Raw genomic sequence first — 22,865 nt, forward strand, 5'->3', positions numbered from 1 at the left:
GTGAAGCCATCCTCCGTCCTGCTGGCTCACCCTTCCCCTGCTGGCCACACGCTGAATAGCAGAAAGAAGGCTCCCTGAAACCAGGGCTGCTGGATGACCTCTGGGGAGGCTACCTGGATGGAGGTCTGAGAGGAGGGGCTCTGAGAGGAGGGTCTAACACGACTGGCTGGTGCTCTGGCTCTCTGCCAGGGGCTTTCTGTACATCACGCCTTTTAAGTCTCATAGCAACCCTATTGGGCGTCTGTGGCTAACAGCATCCTGTTTTGCAGCTGGGGAAACTGAGGCAGAGAGACGAAGTTACCATAATACGTGATGGAGCCCTACAGCGACGCTGACATTCCCATCTAGGAAAGGGGAGAGCAAGGTGCACCTGTGTGCCTGAGAGGCTCACGTGAGGACCGGGCAGAGATCCTGCTGGCCAGGCACTCTTCTCGTTCAAGCCTTACAGCTATCCTTTGAGGCAGGCACTGTTCTTGCTCCCACTGCATAGGTGGGGACACTGAGGCACTGCAAGGTTAGGTAGCTTGCTGCTGACCATCACAGAGCTGGAAGGGGGTGGAGCCTGGATTTGAAGTGAGGCTGCCTAGCTCCGGGGCCCATGGGCTTAACCAGCACCATGGGACAAAAACCCAGGGCTTCAGACTTCAGGGCTGTCAGGGCTGCCCCGGGCGATCTTCTGTGTGGACGCNCTGAGGCACTGCAAGGTTAGGTAGCTTGCTGCTGACCATCACAGAGCTGGAAGGGGGTGGAGCCTGGATTCGAAGTGAGGCTGCCTAGCTCCGGGGCCCATGGGCTTAACCAGCACCATGGGACAAATACCCAGGGCTTCAGACCTCAGGGCTGTCAGGGCTGCCCCGGGCGATCTTCTGTGTGGACGCTGGGCTCCGCTTGACTGTGCGTGCCTTTGAGTGCTCTCTTAACCCTCGCTCTCTGTTCCAGCTGCTTATGCCTCAACCCCCCCGCCAAGCAGAGTTGTCTGGGGCTGCTGGGCCTTCGGGTCATCAGAAGTGCCTGTGTGACTGGTCCTTGCAGTCCCGGGGCGGGAGGGGGAGGCAGAGGAGTGGGCTCTGATGGCCCCTAGTGGGGTCAGCCACCCTTCTCTGGGTGCGCCAAGCCGTAGGTTTATAGCTTATAGGAGCTGGCAGGCACCTGCTCTGGACTGAGCTGGGTCACCCCACCCCGAATTCATATGGTGAAGCCCTGACCCCCAGTGTGACTAGGGCCAGGGATATAGGGCCTTTAGGGAGGTAACTGAGGTTAAATGAGGTCATAAGGGTGCTAAAGTGTCCTTCTAAGTAGAGGAAGAGATACCAGAGATCTGTCTGCCTGCACACGCAGAGGAAAGGCCATGCGGGGACACAGAGAGGAGGTACCGTCTGCTAGGAAGACAGATCTCACCAGAAACCAGCCCTGCTGGCAACTTGATCTTGGCCTTCTAGCCTCCAGAACGGTGAGAAATAGATGTCTGCCGTTTAAGCCCCTGGTCCGTAATATTTCGTTATGGCGGCCCAAGCCTGCTCATACAGTAACCTGGTCCAACTCCTTTGTTTTCGGAAGAGGAAACCGAGGCCCAAGGAATGATTCTCCTGAGGTTCACAGAGCAGGGTCTGGAACCCCGGCCCTTTGCTGCCCGGTGCCGTCACACTGGTTGTTGGCCTGCAGGGGTGCGAACAGGGCTGGGGGACTGGGGGGCAGATGGTGAGCGTGGCCTCCAGCTCTGGTCTGCTGTAGCACTGGGCCAGGCTCTTGGAGGGGCTTCTCCGCATGGACACAACGTGTTAGGGCGAGGTGACCCCTGGAAGGCTCAGCAGGGTGACTCTGACCTTTCTCTTCACCAGATGGGGGTGTGTCCTCTGCAGGATATAAACCTTGGCAGGGGCCAGGCTGGCCCAACTTCAGGGAGGGAATGGACAAATGCCCAGATGGGAAGGAACACCCCTTGCCTTCCTTTTCATCCTTGTCTGAGTGATATATTCCCTCTGCCATATTTTTGTATTTCATAATGCAACAGGGGTGGCTCCAGCCCAGGACGTGAGTGAGGGATTTCTTTCTCAAAGGGCAGCTTCCCCCTGGGTGGACTTGTGCTGGAGGGAGGGCATTTGTCCCGGGTTCTGGCACCAGGCTCTGGGTGGGGGCCGAGAAGGGGTGCGGCCTTGATCAGCAGCCCTGGGGCTGACTCCTCCGCGAGGTGTCCGCTTTGGACAGGAAGGACACACCCTCAGAGAAGCATCATTCTGGCCTTATAGCCCCCACTGGTGATGAAAGCCTTGCTTATCTTTTCAAGACCCAGGAAGAGGGGCTGGGGTGGGAGTGGGGAATGGGTCACACATCTCCCCACTTTCTGAAGCCAAGGAGAGCCACAGGGAGAGGACAGCTGGGGATCTGGGGGCCTGGAGCTCCAGTTTCAGAGCCTGGGTGTGGTGGTTGGGCCTCTCAGCAGCTGCCCCTCGGTCTAAAGCTGTACTGAGAGGAACACAGGAAGGAACGCAGCCCTGGGTGCCACGAGACTGTGGTTCGGGCCACTCCCCAACTGAGAAGGACAGTCGCTTCTCTTTCAGGCCTTGGTTTTCTATCTGTAGATCAAGGGAACCGGACCAGCCATCCTCCACGGTCCTGTTCATCTTTAAAGGCTCTGTGGTATATAAACGCTGTCTGGGACTCTATTTACAATTTCCTTGAGTGGAGTTTGGTGGGGGCGGCTTTAACAGGTACCTGGGATTTTATTTTTATTCAGGGAGGGTGAGGCCTGCAGATCCGGAGATGACTGCCATGAAGAAGGTCGTGTGTTACAGCTGCCAAGAGGAGGGGGCTCTCTGCTCTACATAGGGGCACAAGGGTATGCATCAGTGTTGGTCGGGAGGCAGAGCGAGCAAGGGGAAAACGTGCTGCAAGCCTTTATCATGGTTCTCGTGGGAAAGAATGGACAAAGCAGGGTGAGCAGCTGAAAGGTTTTCGGATTGGGTGGTTTGAATAATTTCCACAAGCTCTAGGCTATAGGACTGATCTCCAGTTATCCAGTCCCTGGCCCTGAGGATTTAGGGTTGGAGGCTGGCACCTGGGATTCCTAGCTGGCTGAAAGGAGGTGGTGAGGGTCTGGATGTAGGATGGTTTGCATATCAAAGGCATGTTCTCAGCACGTGGTTTGCCATCTCTAGGAATAAGCTAAGCCTGGGGGAGGCAGTCCCTCCTCCTCGGCAAGGCTTTGAGATGTCAAAGCATCATCAAATGTAGAAAATAAAAACCTACCTAATACAGGGGCCAGTTCAGGGCATTTCAGGCTCATGGTACCTTGTGTGAATTACAGAAAGGCACACCTGCAGGTGGGCACCGCAGGTGCAAGGCATGGTAAGGGATTATGGGCTGGATTTCCTGAGTCAGGCATCTTGGACAGGGAAGAACCTAAACGGCCTTACCCGGTAGCCCCGGAAAGTTGGGCAGATTTAGCAAATAAAAATATAGCACATTCAGTTATATCTGAATTTCGGATATACAGTGAATAATTTTTTAGTCTCAGTTTGGCACATAACTATTCCCCATGCAATATTTGGGATATACTTATACTGAAATTCAGATTTAACTTGGTGTCCTGTATTTTATCTAGCAACCCTAGGCCCTGGCCACTTCTGTCCCTGAGCTTCCTCCTCCGACCTTACTCTATTCTTGACCAAGCCCAGCAATTACCCCAGGAAAGAAGAGAGGAAAACAGTTACACAGTCGGCGAGACAGAAAAGGTCAGATAAATAGTAACATAGGATGAAAGGGAACAAGTGACATGGAATGAGAGAGAAAAAGACACAGAGAGGTAACAAAGAATGAGAGTCAAAAAGCAGGCACAGAGAGCAAGAGGGGCAGAGTTGGGAAAGCTGGCCGTCCCTGCGAGGCCCCGCCCCTCCCCGCGCGGCCCCGCCCCTCCTCCTGCCCCCAGGCCTCACCTTGGAGTAGGTGGCCCCATTGATGACCTCTCCCTTCCGCAACCAGATGATGGAGGCCGCAGGCTTGGCGTTGTCTGCGTGGCAGGTGAGGTTGAGGGGGTCCCCGGCCCGCAGACTGATCACAGGTCCCCCCAGAATGACTGGGTCATCAGGTGGCACTGAGGGGTGGGGAGGGGAGAGAGGAGTAGAGAGGTCAGACTGAGGGCGCTGCTCCCCTCCGACAGGGCTGGCAGGCTGGGCTGGGTGGATTTTATGAAGCCGATGACAAACAATAATTATCATACTTTAATAAAATGTATCATCCCCTTGTATTATAACAATAATAGCAACAACAGCAATAATCCCTGACATATGCACTGCATGTTTATTTGCAGCTGATGTTCTTGCCATGATCTCATCCAACGCTCACGATGAGCCCGGGAGGGGACAGGGCAGGCGTCATTAGCTCCGTTTCACAGATCGGATCGGGAAGCAAAGCTCTGCTGCTGAGATAATATCTGTACTTTCTTCCTTTTTAACTTCTCTCTTTTTTTTAAACAAAGCACTGTCACATCTGTTGTCTGATTTAATCCTTACAATGGTCTTGCAAGGTAAACATTATTGTTATCCCAATTACACAGATCTGGAAATCGAGGCTCAGCAGGATTAAGTGACTTGATCAAGGTCACTGGGGAATGGGCACCAGAGCCAGGGCTGGAAACCAGGGCCTCTGAGACCTGCAGCGCCCTGCCAGCCCCTGCCCTTGCAGGGTCAGGGGACAGGGGACGGACGGGCAACCTTGCAAGGCTGAGACAGTGTTTCAGAGGGCTGAGCGACCCTTGGCATCTCCTTAGCACTTGATTCTTCCAGAATGGCTCCAACTGCCTCATCCCAGAGTTAGGATGAATCCTGCCGCCCACTTCTCCCACTGTATTTCACAGCAGGGTGATTGGAGCCTCACGGCTCCCGAGAGATGGGCAGTGCCGTGGCGGGGAAGATGACCACAACAGCGGCTGCCTCTCCCACCCGGCCCAGCGCAGGACCCAGTCCCTGGTGGGCACTCCACAAACATTTGCCAAGTCCACGGGAGTCACCCCTTAGATCCCCTTGACGACCCTGGGATGTAGGTGGGCACTTAGGATGACAGATGACCATTACTTGGAGGAGAGGCCCAGAGAAGTTTAATGACTAGCCTAAGGTCATAGAACCTCTTCTGATGTCCGAGCTTAGGGACACATGGAGGGTCTCAGGCCTCTGTGGCTCCCTGCCTCTCCTCCGTGGACAAACGGACACACCACAGAAGGGGAAGGGCTCCTTGGAGACCACCTGGGAAGTCCCTGGGCTTCCCCACCCCACCCCCAGGGAGGGGCTGGGTCAGTCAAGTCCGGAGGCCTGAGGAGGGCTGAGCTGCATGTTTGCTGAGGGAATAGATGAAGGGCAAATTGGGTGATGATGGGTTGGGGTCCTAGCACAAAAGGCCTTCTTTGTCCGGTTGCCAGGCAAAGTCCTTGCTTCCGTCCAGGCCCCGTGCAAGCTTCTGCACGGTGGGATCGGGGAAGACAGTGGTGCCAGGCTGGTGCTGACCCAGCAGGCTGTGCCTTCCAGCCTCTGCCCCCCAAGGCCTTGCGCCCACAACCTGCCTGGCTTCCCTCCCCTTCCCAGGGCCTCCCCCAGCTGCCACTCTCCTAGTGCACCCAGGAGACTCCAGGAGGCTCTCTGGCCAGGTAAACACCGAAAGTAGCACCTTCAGCTACCCGCTGTGCTGTGCCCTGTTCCTTCCTGGCCTGGAGGAGGCCTGGTTCTGAACTATAGCCCAGTGAGTGCCAACCCCCAAGTTTCTATTTTCTGAGGAAAAACAAACCCTCGGGGCTTCCAAGATGCTATCAGCAGCCCCAGAACTCCACCGGAGATCCTGGCCCAGAGAGGCAGTTTGGTCTCATCCAACCCTGCCCAGCCTCCCCAGGGGGCTCCGGGCTCAGGCAGATGTTGCGTGTGGGCTGGACGATCAGGACGGCGCCCCCACCCCCGCCCACCCCAAACTCCCTCATTAGTGCCAGAGGCTGCCTGGGTGCTGGTGTGGCCAGAGAGCAAAAGGGAGGCTAATGAGGGCTTTCCACAAATGGGGGGTGGGTGTGACAGTTGCTGATGAGGGGAATTTTAGCTCTATGCAATGCTGGGCCCCTTCCAGCAGGGAGGGCTGGGGCAGAGGGTCTTGCCCCCCTTTCTTCTGTGGTGGCAGCTTTCTCTGCAGTAGGTGTCCAGGATGGAGGGGCTCTGGCTGAGCTTGAGAGCCAGAGAAGTTGGAAAGAACCATTCGAAGCTCCAGAATAGGAGAAACACCAGGCCATCCTTGTCTATGGGACTCCCCAGTGAAGAGGAGGGGATGTGGTCTTGTGGAAAGTGCCCTAAATCAGAAGGTGAACTGGGGAAGGCTGTCCCTCCTCCTGGTTTTATTTCACCAGATACAAAATACGAAAGGACAACAGGAGATCTGGATAGTTCCTTCTGGCGCTGACATTTCTTGGGTCTGAGACAGTGCTTCCCAACCTTGGCTGCATATTACAATACTGGGCGGGGGGCAGATTTTAAAAATGCTGTTGGCAGGCCACACCCTGACCAAGTAAATTCCAATCTCTAGGGGTGGGCCCCACGCATTGGGAGAGTTCCAGAGCCTAAGCAGGTTTGAGAACGAACTGTCTCTGGGCCTCTGCTCAGGTGCCTATCATATTGTGATCACAGCATAGAGCCCGAGGAGAATCTTTCTAGAAAGCGAATGCAGTGAGCGGCCAAGCTTCCTTCTTGTTGTTCTAGTCCTGTGTTTTGGAATATTGGATTAGAGGGAGCGCAGAGGAGGGGAGAGAGGAGTGGGACGCTGCTTCATGAGTACCCAGGCGCGCACACACGCTCTCACACACACACACACACACACACACACACATCCATCCTCAGAATGGGTCCTGATTATATCTTCCTAAATAAGTGGTTATCATGCGGTTATTCATGTAGCTATGCATTNGTGGTTATCATGCGGTTATTCATGTAGCTATGCATTATTGATTGGCCTTCGCCTCGCTGCACACCAGATGGGGTAGGAGGGGGTGCGGATGGGGCTGGGGTGTGCAGGGTGGGAGTGGGTGAGGAGGGAGGAGGTTTGAGGACCATGAGGCTGAATAGAAATCAACAGTCGCTCTTGGCAGCTGTAGTGTGGATGGAAGGGGGCGACTCATTACCTCTCCATTCAGACCTGGGCCCAGAGCTGGGGCTGCTGGGTGTGGGGTGCGGGGAGGCGCGAGCAGCCCGAGTCTGGAGATGCATTATTCAAACATTGCCCTCCCAGGATTGGTTATTATCCTGAACCACTATAGAGTTTGGTCTCCTAATTTTTAATCACAGGGAAGGTGGAAGCGTTAGCCTTTTGTGATTAATCCGGAGATAAAAATAGTTGACTGTTTTGGTGTTGTGCTGGTTGTCAGTCAAGAAGAAATGCATTAACTGTTGGGTGACTGAGGCCTGAGGAAGCCCTGCGTGCTCCCCAGGCAGAGCCGGGGCCCCGGAGCTGGACATCGGCCCGGGAGGCCACAGCTCTGCCTCAGACCGGCACGCGTGGTGCAAATACCGCCCCCCAGTTGTAGGGGTGCTTGGTCCTCGAGGTTTGCCCTCCTGTCACCCGGGAGCTGGGGGGGCTCCCCTCGTGCTCTGCCCTGCAGACTGTGCCATGCGCGTGCGTGTGCAACGGGGGGGCCCCGTCTCTCCCTGTGTGGGGGGCGAGGGGACTTGAGTCGTGAGGTGAGGTCGGGAGACCGAATCGAGTTCTGCATTGACAGAGAAGGAAACTGAGGCCAGAGAGCACAAGTGCTGCCCAAAGTTACCAGTGGGTGAGGGCCAAGGAGGAGGGGGATGGGCTTGGGAAGCACGTCCTGGCTCCAGAGGGAGGGAAAGCTTTCATCTGTTTTCTGTACTAAGGTTCTTCACACCTTCGTAGGAAATAAAGAGATTCTGTGGCGAAAATCCGATGAAGCACCACCCAGCTCCACAGCTTTCTCTAAGAAGGGCTTCCATGATCAGAAGGCCTTGGGCTTCTGGACTAGAGCATACGCTGGGGTGACCATCTGACCGTCCTTCCCACAGGACACTGGCTGCAAGAGGGCAAAGTGGAGCTGGGGTCAGAGGGTGTCTGCCCTATTCTGGAATTGCTCACAGGAAGCCTAGGCAGTAACGATAGTGTCAAGCTCATTGACTCGGTGGTCTTGGTTTGCTCGGTTGGCCAACCCTGCCAGAACAGGCTGGCAAAATTCCCTTGGTGCCAGGCCAAGGGCAGCATGTGGGGGCTCCCTCCGAAATCCAGTAGGTCACCTAAGGCTTCCGGGATTCCTCAGAGGCTCAGTCAGCCCAGGGGGTTGGTTTCCACAGATGGCCGATGGGACACCCCAGCCGACAAAGGCCAGCAGCAGGGACGTGGAGGGTCATGCTGCCTAATGGCTGCCGGAGGAGAGCAGGAGGTCAGCCAGGCCACCTTCCTGCCCCCAGTGGATGGCAGAGCCCCTCACAGATGCTGAGCTCTTTGGAGGGCACTTCTGGGTCTCCACCTCACACACACTGCATTCTCTGGGAGCGGTGGATAGAAACGTGACTCCAGGTGTGTCCTTGCTCTGTCCGACCCTGCCAGGGGCTCACGTTCCATCTAGAACACAGTTCAGACTCCTCCTAGCACCTGCCCCTTCAGCCCCGGGCTGCATAGACTTCTTCCCCCCCGCCCCCCACGGGACCCTGCCCACCGCCTCTCTGTTTGCCAAACCAGCCAAGCTCACCCCCGGCCCAGGCCTGGCCCTGGCTCTTCTCTGCCTGAAGTCTCTATTCTGTATCCTTGTCCTGCCAGCTTCTTCCTGTCAAGGAGGGAGCAGCTGAAATGTCACATCCTCAGCGAGGCCTGGCCGCCCTGTGGAATAGCCCCCCTCCATTCCTCTCTGTGAGCTCCCCCCACTTTATTTTCTTTATCACCGGGTTCATTTATTGTTTGTCTCCCCTTATTACAAAGGAGGCTTCCCGACCACAAAGAAGGACTTTGTCTGTCTTGGTCATTGCAGTGTTTCTGGGTCTGGATCGGTGCCTGGCGCATAGTAGGAGCACAAGATTTGTTGAGTAAACAGAGGCTTGCTGGGTAGGAGGTCTGTCATGGGCGTTGATTTCTGGGTTCAGCACTTTTTACTCTGTGTGTGTGTGTATGTGTGGTGGGGGTAGAGTTAGGGGTGGTGGATGAGTGAGTATTGGGGGGTGGCAAAGCAGGGGAGCCTGCCAGCCCTCTCTGGGACAGCAGTGTAGAAACTCTATTGTGTGACACTGGGGGACGGGCTGCTTCCTGTCCTTGCTGGAGAGGGCAGCCTGGGCTGGGAGGGCTTGGGGGTGGGAGTGGGGTGCTTCTCAGGCTGTTTGCAGGTAGCACCGTTCCTTTTGGGGGAGGAGGGAGCCCAGCCCGGTTTGTCTGGCTCATAGGCTGCGGAGAAGGCTGCAGTCTGGGCATGGTGACAGATCAGGAGGAGGCTGGCTGCTGGCACTGGCCTTCCTTGTGTTTCGGCATCGGTGTTCAGCCCCAGGCCCCAGGGACCCGGCTGGGGTGCACAGTGGGTTTAGTTCACGCTAGGAGTCCCAACGCGGATTCCACGGAGGGAGGACCCCCGGGGGCCCTCTGGGCTGCCCTTAAGCAGCACATCCCTGTCTCTAGCTTCGGGCCTGCAGGCCAGCCAGCATTCAGCATTTCCTCCTTCCCTCCCCTCTTCTCACCGGCCTTCATCCTTTCCTTCCTTCCATTCGGCCTCTTCCTTGTCACAACCTGAGCATAGAGTGGCTGAGGAATACCAAACACGGCCTGCCCTCGGGGAGCTGACGGGCAGAACTTTATGACTCAGAGCACGTGCCCAGGACGGGCCTGCAGCATCCACATCACGGGGGAGCTTGCTTGGAAATGCAGACCCCTGGGCTCTACCCCAGGACCTCCCGAATCAGGAATCAGAACCGGCATTGAAAAAAAGACCCGGGGTAATTTGTATGCACAACAGCGTGTGAGGAGCACTGGTCCAGGGGGCTCTTAGAATAATCGCGAACTGATGAGCGCTTTGAAGGAGAAGCTCATTGGACAATGAGAGCACACAGCGGGCCTTTGTCCCTTTGTTGGCGGCCCTCTCCCTCCATGACTTCCTGGGACTGAAGTCAGAGAGAGGGTGTATGCTGCGTGCTGGAACGTGGGTTTGACGTCAGAGCCCAGCATGAACTTGTGCCACTCAGGCGCCCCTGCCCAGAGCATTTCTTGAACTTGGAATGCTGGAGTTCTCGTTCCCTGTCTTCCNCGGGGTCACTCTGCCCCAGCCTTCGAGACACCGCTAAGCTCGAGCCAAATGACCTTTGTCTTTGAGCCCGTAGCCTCCTGGGCACCCTTCTGTCTCGGAAGCGAACCTGGTCTATGGAAGTGATCTGCAGATGCTTGTCTCTCCCCTAGGCTGCAACCTCACCCATCCTGGATCCCTGTCACTTGGCCTCGCGCCTGCCTTGCAGGGGATCCCCTGGATATGTTTGCTCAGTTGAACCTGGCTTGAGTCCATTACTTTACAAGCTGCATGACGGGCAGGCAAGTTCCCTAACCTGACCACCCCCGTCCTCTTATCTGGAAAGTGGGGTAATAAAGATACCTGCAGGATGATTATGAGGATTACTTTTATGATATGAAGAATGCAGAGAGAGAACTTTGTAAAGACTTATGCAGATATTGGTTATTTTGTCCAATTTTTAAGAATAACAGTTAGTTTGGGTGCTATGTGAAAGACACCGTGCCAAAGGCCTTCTTATTTTATCCTCATTATCCTTCAAAACAGGTACTATTGGGATCTCTATATTAAAGAGCAGGAAACAGGTTCAGAGAGGGCAAATCACTTGGCTAAGGCAACACAGCAGATAAGTGATACGGTTGGAATTCAGAACTTGGTGTGTTTGACCCCATAACATTATCCGCTAGGGTCAGGGCGGCCTACAGACCTACACGGGAAACTGCAGTAACATTTCAGAGCCCTTTCCACCAACCCTCCTGCCCTCATCATGGTCCTATATCCCCATGCTGATGCAGGATGGGTTCTGTCTCTGCCTGTGGCCTCCCCTCCCCAACCCAATTTCAGAGGGCTCTCGGGAGCACAGGCTTGGCTTGCAGTTGGTGCTTGAGAGGGGTCGGCTAGGGAGTAGATGAATGATTTTTGCTGTTCAGATCCACTCACTGCTCACTTTTTTCATTGTGCCCTCTTGTCAGGTTCTGGGCCACTGGTAACCCCCGCCTCCCGTTTCCTCGCTCCCCGTGATGCGCCACCGCATGGCCAAAGTGCAGAACCGCAGAACGTCCACACACGACTGGGGATGTGCGGGCTTTTGCAGAACTGCTTCTCACTGCCAGTTCAACTTACATTCAGAAAATTTGTACTGATCACCCAGTAGGTGCCAGGCCCAGTGCGAAACACTAGGGATTCAGGGCTCCTGCCCTGGTGGAGAGATGGACAGTAAATGTAAATGAATATGTAACATAATGTTGGGTTGATCAAAAATAATGCTGATAAGCACTAAGAAGAAAATGAGACCAGGTGAGGCATAGCTAGATCCTAAATTGGCCTCCAGGATTCCCTTCTGGTTTGCTCCTGCCCTTCCTGGATGTGCCTTTCTGTCTTTTTCCCCACTCTTAACTGTTGGTCTTGCCAAGGGTTTGCTCTTGCCCAGCCCTTGCCATTCTACGCACTGTCTAGGGAGAAGCACATCACTTTCCTGCGGAACTCAACCGACATCTGTGTGCGGACAAATTCCCAAAATGCATGGTCCCCACTTTGGGGAATGGCATCACCATTTAGTTAGCAATGCCAGAAATTGGCAAGTCTTTCTGCATTCTACTCTCCTTCATCCTGCATTGCTAACTGTCCTGGTGAATTCTCTGAAATACCTTTCACGTCTGTTTCTCCCTTTCCATTCCCGACAGTCTTCCTGGCTCAGGCCCTCCGCATTTCTTGCTTGGATATAATACCTAACCCCTCTCCCCATGCTCCACACTGTCCCCGGAGTGATCTTTACAAATGTCTGGTCATCCACCCCATTCGCCCACCCATTCACTTGCCATTTGCTGAATAGCTAGCATTCCTTTGTTTAAAATCATTCAAAGAGGGGCATCTGGATGGCCCAGTCAGTTAAGGGTTTGCCTTTAGCTCAGGTCATGATCCCAGGGTCCTGGGATTGAGTCCCACATCAGGCTCCTTGCTCAGTGGGGAGCCTGCTTCTCCCTCTCCCTCTGCCTGCCACTCCCCCTGCTAGTGTTCTATCTCTATCAGATAAATAAAATAAAAATCTAAAAAAAAAAAAAAGCATTCAAAGGTCCCCCACTGCCATCTGGACAAAGTCTGAACTTCTTGGCTCCTGCCAACCTCTCCAGCCTCATTTTTCACCCATTTTTAACTTAAATTCCTCTTGTGGATAAGAATGACCTGCAATTCTTGGAATAAGTCACTCTTCTCCAATTGTCCCTCTCCCTTTGTTTGGCTAACTTGAAGGTCAAGCCATTTGGGTTCAAATGCTGGGTCCCTTATTAGCTTGTGGTCCTGGGCAAGTTGCATAACCTCTCTGGGCTTCAGTTTCCTCATCTGTAAAATAAGGAATATGATGAAGCCAGATTCACGGCGTAGTTGCCAGGATCAGGTGAGATGCAGTGTGGCAGGACACTTTATAAACAGTCCAACGTTGTATGAATGGGGTACATTGTTGGTTCTCCAAGCAGACAGAGCTCATTCCCTTGAAAGAGGATGGCAGAGTGCTTAGGGCTTAGAAGTCTGGTGCTCTGTCCCCTTGGGAAATGAGAGGTCACCAGGCACTGGGTGAAGACCCTGATGCTCACCCCCGCAGGGTAATCCCATGCTGCTTTGCCTGGCTTGGCTACTCCTCCCTCCTGTCTCCCCCACATTCTGTGCCCATGAGGGTGAGGCCACTCCTGCTAATTGGCTACAAAGGCATGTAGGAGCCCAGCTGACCCTATATGGTGCAGAGATGAGCCATCTCAGCTGAGCTCAGCCACACTGCTGACTTCAGTAAATCCCGAAGTTGTGGGTGGCTTGTTACACAGCAGATGCTAACTGATACATTCAGTAGTAATGTACTGTCTGGCTTGCTCCTACAAGACTGTCCAAATGAGGCCTTGTCTCTCCAGCTTCTTCTCTCATACTTTAGTTGGACTGGTCCATTCACCTCTGCACAAGGACAGCCTGCCCTTTTAGAACTAGTTGCTTTTGCTCGTGAAGTTCCCTCTGGAAGGACATATCCTTATTGAGTCTTAACTGGCTGGAATCCCAGCCTCTCTCCAATTAGCTCAAAGGCTACCTTTGTCTTGTTAACTCTTGGTCATTCTCTAAGGCTTGGGTTAGTGTTACCTCCTCTAAGAAGTCCCCTCCTTACTTAGCCCCCACCTCATGCTAGTCCTAGGGCCATAGGCCACCTCCATGAGCCATGGCTGTTGCCTGCTCCAATAGCTGTGAGGTCCTTAAGGCCAGTCCTTATTAGGTTCTTTTTTCCATGCCCGTGTTTAGTATCCAGCCTATAGTGAGAGCTCGGTCAATACTTGTTGACAGGTGCCTGACCTGGCTGCGTTGGAAGCAAATTTCCCCTTTCTTACTAGCACTGTGCTTGTACCTTTTACACCGGTGCTCACCGCAGTCTGCGTTACATTTATGTGTGGACCTGTTTCAGGTTCCCTACCACTCCAGAGGAGGAGTCTTGATGCCTGGTGCATTTTCCACACCACCTAGCACATTACCTTGGACACCATAATACGAAAACAATAAAAGTGATGAGTACTAGCTAATGCTGATGGATACAGGGCTTACAATCCTTCCAGAACTTACGATACTTCTAGAACGCTTCTAATACTTTGGAAGTAATCATTCAAGCCTCACAGCAACCTTGCATAAGGTAGATACAATTATTATGCATATTTCATAAATGTGGAAACTGAGGCACCAGCTCATCTCAGAGGTCCCCTGACTCCAGGGGCCTGCAAAGGTTCAGGACACTGGGAAGCCCACCTCTCCCTTGGAGCTCCTGATGTGTGGGCAAGAAGAAGGGAGGCAGAGTGCTTGGCTCGGCTCCTGGCTCCTGGCTCTTGGCTGCACGACTGGGGGCAAATCACTTAATTCTCTTTGCAAGATATTGTCTAGGTCATAGATATTATAGTATCTGTTTCATTCATGATTAAATGAGTTGCTCCAAGTGCCTTGTTTCAAAGCTTGGCACACAGTACGTGCTAGCTCTTGATACCATTGTCATTGTTCAGTAGCTCATTCCACATGGAAACAGAGAGCCACATGTTGCACAGGAAATAGCTTGTTTCAATCCCTTGTTCTGTACTTGCTCCGTGCCCCTGGCCTCGGCCTCCCTAGATGTCATGGTCAGCACCTTGCCTCCTGATGACACCACAGTGATGACGAGGAGGTTAGAGGCCAAAAGGCCTCATGGAGACAGATGGGGATGGGCAGGGGACCGTCTAGGGAGGAGAGGGCTACCGTGGCGGGGTGAGGGCAGGGGAGACAGATGGTGGCAGGGGCCGAGTCAAACCGAGTCACGTGTTTCCCCCCTCAAATTAGGAAGGGTGAGCCTTCTGTTTATTTCAAATTAAACCCAGAAGGAAGGTCGGAGCCATCTCATCAGTGAGGGGCTTTTGCAAGGAGACGATGTTTCATTAATACTGAGCAGAAAATAAGTCTCAGGATGTAATAAGAGCAGAGGGAGGGAAGGCTGGTGGGGAGAGGGAGGGCAGCAGACAGCAGGCTCCATGCACACAGAAGTGTGTGTGTGTGTGTGTGCATGCATGCATGCATACATGTGTACATGTGTGTGCCTGTGTGTGAGCATGTGTGTGTGTGTGTGTCCATAGGGGTGCCTGGCACTGGGTGATGGTGGGTGATGTGTGACCAGTGAGTGGACAGTCAGCGTGGGAGGCGTGAAGCCACCAGGGAAAGGGCATCCCTTGAGAGCAGCAGCAAAAGGAACAGTGTGCAGTGGGGGCGTGTGCAGTAGGACTCTTGGGCACAGGCAGGGACAGGAGAGGAAGGCAAGCCGAGGGTGTGGGTATCCTCCTTGGGCCACCTGGGATGTGGGTCATCCTGCCAAGGAAGGGACTTGCTCCTTTCCCAGCTCACAAGGCAAGGTGAGCCCCCCTTTACCGCATGCTTGCGGGAAGCACGGGCGTGTGGCTGCCTCGCCATGTCTGGCAAATCTCTCCAGCTAGTTCTGACCTTGACTTGATTTTGAGGTTCAGCTGCTCACTATGGCTGGGTCTGGGGGAGAAACCTATCATGGCAGCATGGGCTGCCATTTACATGTTTAAACCTCACAGTAGCTTCGTGCTGTGGGCCCTCGAATATCCTCATTGTAAAGATGGAGAAACTGAGGCACAGAGGCCCATTCAGTTGGGACCAGTTACGCAACTCATAAGTGGGCCTTGTGAGTCCAGCGGCCCAGTCCTAACCTCGGTGCTGTGTGGCTGCTTATGAATGAGCACCCTCTCTGGGCCTTCTGTCCCTTTCACAGCTTCAAGGCAGCCATCCCGACCCAGCAAAAGGCTGGTGGGACTCAGGAGTGTCCAAACTGGTCCCATAAATAGAAAGCAGAACTGATATGGTTGGTTTTGCTACGGGCTCCCGTCTGGCAAATCAACCACCTCGAGGAGCTGTGTGGCTTTCGCTAAGGAGGGAAATGAGGCCAGGAGGAAGCCTTCCTACCAGTACCTGCAGCCTCAGAAGTAATCACAGAAATAGAGGGGTGTGGGAGAAAGGGTCACTTCATTAAGGGATTTACAAAATCAACAGAAGAAATTCCAATAATTGGCTTTTAAAATGAGAGATTCGGAATGCCGCTTTGGCGTGATGAAAACGTGCCTGTGGTTCCATGTCACCATTGGTTGGAGCAGCCAGGGGAAGGCTGGGGGAGGAGACGAGAAGTGACAGGGATAGAGAAGTCCAGGGAGGGGAACAAATAGGGAAAGACAGGCAAAGGGCAAAAGAGACAGAGCCAAGACGTGCAAGCCACCTGCTCAGGAAAGAGATGAATGTGAGGAGAGAAAAGACGCTGTCCCTTGCCACTGAGGCCGCTGCCACCAGACGGCAGCGTGCCAAGCAAGGAGAAGAGCAAAGTGCTTTCTCTAGGCCTCTTGCCACCAAATGCATTGCAGGGAATCCCAGAAAACCACAAAATGTACCTTGCAAATTTATGCAAATTTACCAAATCCGCTAGTTGGCAGAATCCTAAGAGGAATAAGTCGGTCTTTTTTCTGATCAGAACCTGTTTTCGAAAAAGCACAAGGCTCTAGCCTCTAAATCTGAAAAAGGGCAACACTTTAAGAATTCATTACAAAAAGTTGTCTTAATGCTCATCTACGGTTTAGCATTATAGATGTTTTGGAAATCTCCTGTCTTCCTGTTTTTTCACACACACACACACACAGACCATGTTTCTCTTCTGAAGGTGGTGAGCGTTGCATTTTATTTTCTATAGAGAGGGTACATTTTATGGGTGACTGTTCACAAACTTTCGGGATGCTGCCATGGAAGACAAAAAGTCTGCTGCCTCTTTGAGACTCCAGGGCATTGCTTGGAGAAATCTGGCTGTGTGTGGCCTCTGGGCAGCTTGGTGGTGGTGGGGGGGGTTTGTTGTGAGTTGGGGTCCAGTAAGCCCACTCTGAGATAGAGATCTGAGGACATTTAGCACAGAGGCCTCTCTGGACCAGCCCCTGATGGGAGTGACGGAGGCCAGACCGGCCAGAGTAGCACTGTGAAGGTCTCAGCAGATCCTACGGGAGCTGGGGCTCTGGGATGGCCCTTAAGGACGTCTTCTTCTGGGGTGGCCTTATACTCTGTGGAGGCTGGTCATTGGAAGGGGGCTTCCTCCCTTTAGTTACAGGTGGTCCCCAGAGAGGGACTCAGCAGAGCTGGCCATCTCTGACACTCTGGCAGCTAGGGAATGAGCCTTCCTCTTCTTCTGTCCTGAAGGGGGAAGAGGAATCTGGGTGGAACATCATGGCGTCCACTGCAGGGGTGATACTCATAGGAGGTGGGGGCATGGCCTCTTCTCTGAGTGTCCCCTTTTTCTCATCACTATTGTGATGGGGCTGGGGGGTGGTTTTGGCACCAAAGTGCTCTGTATCAGAACACAGCCCCTCAGGAGAAGAGCTTGGGTAGTTGGCATAGAGGAGATGATGAGCCCTCTTCTGTGCTCTGGTTCACCAGGGCAGGGAAGGACTTCCCATCTGACTCTAGTTATCCCCAGAGCCAGTGTTTGCAAGTGTTCGGGGCCACCCAACTCTTGCGTCTCTGGCCCCAGGGGAGTAATGTGTGTGGGGTGAGGAAAGAGCACAGTCTTAGCTCTCAGACAGAGCTGGGAACTGTGTGACAGGGTGACCTTGGACACGTTTCTAAATCGTCGAGAGCTCTAGTTTCCTCATCTGTAAAGTGGAGGTAAATGGGCCTTGCGTAGTGCAGGACCGAAGGAGACAATGTTCGAACAGAGCTGGGACATCGCAGGTACTCGAAGGGGTAACCGCAAGCCAGGTCTGCAAGAAGGTGAATGGTGCTGAGAAGGCCCACAGCTTTCTCTCCTGTTAAATGTGTTGTTCCCATGAGTCAAGGCAGAGGGTCAAGAAAGCTCAATCAAATATATGATTTGCAAATATTTTCTCCCCTTCTGTAGGTTGCCTTTTCCTTTGGTTGATGGTTTCCTTTGCTATGTGGTCCCACTTTATGTGTTTTGCTTTTGTTACTTGTGCTTTCGGTGTCTTACCCAGGAAACTGCAGTCAAGACAATGCTAAGGAGATTTCCCCTATGTTTTGTTCTAGGACTTTTAGGGCTTCAAGTCTTGTGTTTAAGTATTTAATCCATTTTGAGTTCGTTTTTGTGAGTGGTGTAAATGCAGGCCCAATTTCATTTTTCTGCCCTGTATTTATCCCGTTTTCCCAACACTACTCATTGAAGAGACTGTCCTTTCTCCATTGAGTTTCCTTGGCTCCTCCGTAAAGTATCAGTTGACCGTATATGCATGGGCTTATTTCTGGGCTTTCTACTCTGTTCCACTGATCCCTGTGTCTATTTTTATACCAGGACCATACTGTTTTGATTACTATAGCTTTGGAGTATAGTTTGAAATCAGGAAGTGTGATGTCTCTGGCTATCTTCTTTCTCAGGATTGCTTTGGCTATCCAGGGTCTTTTGTGGTTCCATGTAACTATTAGGATTTCTTTCTTTCTCATGCTGAGTAATATTCCATTGTATCTATCAATCACATTTTCTTTATCCATTCATCCTTTGGCATCCTTTCCATGTCTTGGCTGCTGTGAATAATGCTGTCATGAACATGAGAGTACAGATATCTCTATGAGATCCTGATTTAAATTCCTTTGGATATATACCCAGAAGTGGAATTCCTGGATTGTACAGTAGTTTTATTTTTAATTTTTTGTGGAACCTCCATGCTGTTTTCCACAGTGGTTGCACCAGTTTGCATTCCCACCGACAGTGCACGAGGGTTCTTTTCTCCACACCCTTGTCAACGCTTGTTATCTCTTGTCTTTTGGATGACAGCCATTCTAATTAGCATGAGGTGATATCTCATGGTGGTTTTGGTTCACATTTCCCTGATGATTAGTGATGTTGAGCACCTTTTTATATGGCCATTGGCCATTTGTAAGTTTTTCATTTCTGTTCTTTTTTTTTTTTTTTAAGTAGGCTCCACACCCAGCATGGAGCCCAACACAGGGCTTGAACTCTTAACCCTGAAATCAAGATCTGAACTGAGATCAAGAGTCAGCCCCTTAAGCAACTGACCCACCCAGGCGCCTCTCTATGTCTTCTTTAGAAAGCTGTCTATTCAGGTCCTCTGCCCATTGAAAAAAAATTTTTTTTCTATCGAGTTGTATGAGTTCTTCATATGTTTTAGATATGGAGAAAGAAGATTATATATATAGCAGAATATTACTCAGCCATGAGGAAGAAGGAAATCCTGCCATTTTCGACAGGATGAAACTGGAAGGTATTATGTTCAAGTGAAATAAGTCAGACAGAGAAAGACAAATCCTGTATGATATCACTTATATGTGGGATCTAAAAAAAGCCAAACTCAGAGAGACAGATAGTAGAGTGATTGTTACCAAGGGCTGGGGGGGGGGATGGGGCGATATCGGTCAAAGGGGTCAAAGGGGATTAACTTCCAGTTACTAACAGGTTCTGGGGAATCTCATGTACAGAGTGGTGATTATAACTAATAATACTGTATTGTATATTGGAATGGTGCTAAGAGAAAAGATCTTACATATCCTTGCCACAAAAAAAGAAATGGCCTTTATGTGATTGGTTGGAGGTGTTAGCTAATGCAGGGATAGTCATCATTTCCTGATATACTAAATGTATCAAATCAATACATTGTATACCTTAAACTTACACAATGTTTATATAATGTCAATTACATCTCCATAAAGCTCAAGTGGGATGCTAATATGTGACATAGGAGAAACAACACAGAAAGAGTCTGGGTCTCCTGCAGACAGTGGCCTTGAATGACCTTATCAGATCTGCCCAGGATGCCATACAGGGCACATAAGTTGTGACAGGGTACAAGACTGGGCGGGTGGGGGCGGGGGGGGGTTACTGGCCTGGAATGGAGAAGGGTGCTCCTCAGAGTTTCCTAATCTTTCCACTTAACAACGGGAGTGGTTACAGACCTCCTGGGCGCCAGCCACTGTGCTAGGTTCTCTACCCAGAGTTAGCCCATTGTGTAGTTACCCTCACATCCCTAGAAAGTGGGGGAGGGGTGCTGCTCTGTCTTCCTGGAATGCCTGTCCCTTCCTTTCTGACTCGTGGACACCAATGTGACCTTCAGGGTTTGCGGAAACGCCTCCTCCAGACCCCATTGGACTATGACTGAGCATCTGCAGGGCAGAGACCAGTGTTGTCTCTGTGTGTCTGGGGTCCAGCACGGTGCCTCAGCCTGTACTCAAGGTGGGAGCCGAGCTGGGTGGGAGCCTCCCCTCCCCTTCAGTCCTGCTGCATGGGATTCGTGGGTGGCTGGTGGAGGAGCCGAGCTGGGGTGACTTCCCGTGGGGAGCAGCCCTGCCTTCCTTCTTGTCCTTCCTGTCCCAGCTGAGAGCTTGCAGAGAGCTGGCGCTCAACAGATGAGCACAGAATACATGAGAGAAGAGTAAGAAGAGAAAGAAGAGATGCCCAGTGAAGGGCGTACAGGCAGGAAAGACTATGGGGATGCTTTGAGAGGAGGCAGATCTAGAAAACACTAATAACCACTATGATGTATTGAGTACCTACTATGTTCCCACATATGTTCCCACATAGTAGGTCCCACTGGCACTCCATGTTGGACTCACGGGCCAGTTTTGGGTGATACATTGCTTGTTTGGAGATGGCAAAAGGCATTTGAATCACCGAGTTTGGGACCCAGGGCAGCTGGTATCCCTGGGCTTTGCTGAGACCTTGGACAAGTCTCTTACCCTCTGTGCTCCCCACTGTCCACCTTCAATCACCCTTCTCTCTAGGCTAGCAACACTTGGATCCTTAATCACCTCCCTTCTTTGTGCCATCTCTCCTCCCAGGCTCCCCTTCCCCTTTGATGAGCAATTGACTGGTCGTGGAAAGTGTTCTGTGCACAGCGGTTGCTCTATAAAAAGAGATGGGGCAGCACTGAGTCGCTGTGAGTGTCCTGGTATCAGCCTGAGTCAGAATATACGGGTTTCAGCTCAGATCTGCATCTCTGTCACGGTGCAGCAGGCTGGGGTGGAAGGGCTGCATATATTGGTCCAGATGCAAATGTGTCACTCAGGAATAGCCCATTAGCTGCTCTGAGGAGTGGATGGGGTAAGGTCTTCATTGCTCGTTTGAGGTGAAATGTATTGGATGTGTCTTAGAGCCAGTCAGCTCCCTGTGATGGGCATTAATGCTTGCGGCCAGAGGCGTGGATAATCCAAATCTGGTAGGTAATTGAAAATACCATTTGCATTTGACTTTGGAATGCATCGCGTGTGAGTGTGTGTGCGCTGGGGGGAAGGGGAGGAAAGGCAGCTGTACTTGTGAGTATGTTTATTTCCGACTCCCATTAGGGCTAATTTGCATTTACTGGACATGATCACTGGGAGAGGCTGGCAGAGCGTACTCAGCACGAAGCGTTTCTCCGCCTGTACTTGTTCACGAGGCCGGCCGCTGGGTTCCACAGGTACTCGGCATTGCTGAGGGCTGACATGCTGCCTCAGTGACCATGCCCACAGGCCGGGGATGCCGTGCTGTGTCCGGAGGCAGACCTGGGGCTGCTTGGTGGCCTCCCCAGTTACTAGCTGCATGGCCTTGGGTCATTTAATTAGTTCTCCGAGCCTGCGTTTTCATCATAACACAGGAGAAGTAATACCACTTACTCTGAATGGTCGGTGGGCTGATTCTGGGAGACGGAATTCTATGAACCCTCTGCCCCCACCTCACCTCCCAAAGAATGGTCCTGCCTCTTCTCTCCGCTGCCAGGTGGTAGTTTGGGGCTACAACAGGCCAGGCAAAGGCAGGAATAGTCCTTGTGGTCAGACAGGAGGACCTCTGGAGTCATAGCTGGGGCAGAGATGGCCATTTGCTCTTCAGGAAGCAGGGGGTGCAGAAGACTGAATAATTCACAGCCCACCTTCCCAGAGGGGGGTTTTACAGAAGAGGAGGGCATGCTCTCTCCTTGCAGAATGGGGAGGGGGCTCTGTCTGGATTTTGTGTCCACTCCAGAGTCTAAAGGAGGCCTAAATGGAGAGAAAGGAGGGCTTCAGATCATCATGAAACTGGAGTCCCAAAGATGGGACTTGAGTCTCAGGGCCACCGCTTTCCAGCTGTCTTTACCTGGGCAAGTTTCACCTCTCCAAGCCTCAGTGTTCACATCTATAAAGTGGGCACAACAGTAAATATTGTCAGAAGGCCCAGAGAAGATGAGCGAGCTTGTAAACACAGAGCTCTGACATCAGACATCCGAATTACGGCGAGGGCTGAGGAAGGGGTAATGCCGGCTCTGAGGGGGGCTGCTTAAGTGTGGGTGAATGGGGGCACTTCTTCACTTCTCCTTCTCTGTGGGGGGCATGGGGAGAAAGCCCTCTCTTACTGCAAGGCTGGCTGAGAACTAATTTAAGGCCATATGACTCCAGCTAAAGGCTGCCACATGGTTCCCTGTTCTGCTTGAGGCTCAGCTGTTTGGCTCCTGTGTTGTTTGGCTCTCCAGTCAAGGTCTGCGGCAGGTAAGGAGGACATCGGGAGCACCTGCACACATCCATCCCCAGAGCAAAGACCCAGCTGTCTCAGCATGGGCTGGGAGGAGGCTGTGGGGGTGGAAGGCCCTCAGAGCTGTTCTGATCCCATACACCTCCCTTATTCAACTGATAAAGGAGCTGGTCCCGAGAAGGTGAGTGACGTGCTCCAGGCAAAAGAGCAAGTTATCACCTCTCCAGGCGTGCTGCCGCACTGATTTGTTTTTTTCAGAAAGGATGATTTCAAAATCCAGACTTAGAGTTGCTTGTCTTCAATGAGCCAAATGGCCCCTATACTTGCTGGCCTGTTTCCTCAGGACTTATCAAGTACAAGGATAACTTAAAGCTGGACATCCAGGAGCAGAGGCCACTGACACATGGAGAATGGTCAATGTATAGTCTCCTTCTGCACTGAAAGGGGAAGATGGGCTCAAGTTGCAGCATGAGGGATTGAGGTTAGGTGTCGGGAAGAACTGTCATTAGAGACACAGCTAGAGGAGAGAGGTCTGGTCTCTTTATCCTAAGTGCCCCCTGCCCCCGGGTCAGGGATGAGTTGAGTGTGACGTGGAGACACGACCCTGAGGCAGGACATGACCCTGAGGCAGGGAGATGGACGTGATGGCTTCTCAAAGCCCAT

The 22,865-nt window shown here is 52.4% G+C and overlaps 1 protein-coding gene across 3 annotated transcripts in view; it reads right to left on the reverse strand.

The window, feature by feature from the left end:
* KIRREL3 (kirre like nephrin family adhesion molecule 3) overlaps positions 1–22,865 on the reverse strand; it is a 576,106-nt gene that overhangs the window by 39,292 nt on the left and 513,949 nt on the right. For all 3 annotated transcript variants that reach the window (XM_034666066.1, XM_034666067.1, XM_034666065.1), the window contains exon 6: positions 3,933–4,090. In XM_034666066.1, the coding sequence (XP_034521957.1) occupies positions 3,933–4,090 (158 nt within the window). The remainder of the gene's footprint in view (positions 1–3,932; positions 4,091–22,865) is intronic.

The sequence above is a fragment of the Ailuropoda melanoleuca genome, chromosome 8, assembly GCF_002007445.2.
Source record: "Ailuropoda melanoleuca isolate Jingjing chromosome 8, ASM200744v2, whole genome shotgun sequence".
Classification (NCBI taxonomy): Eukaryota; Metazoa; Chordata; class Mammalia; order Carnivora; family Ursidae; genus Ailuropoda; species Ailuropoda melanoleuca.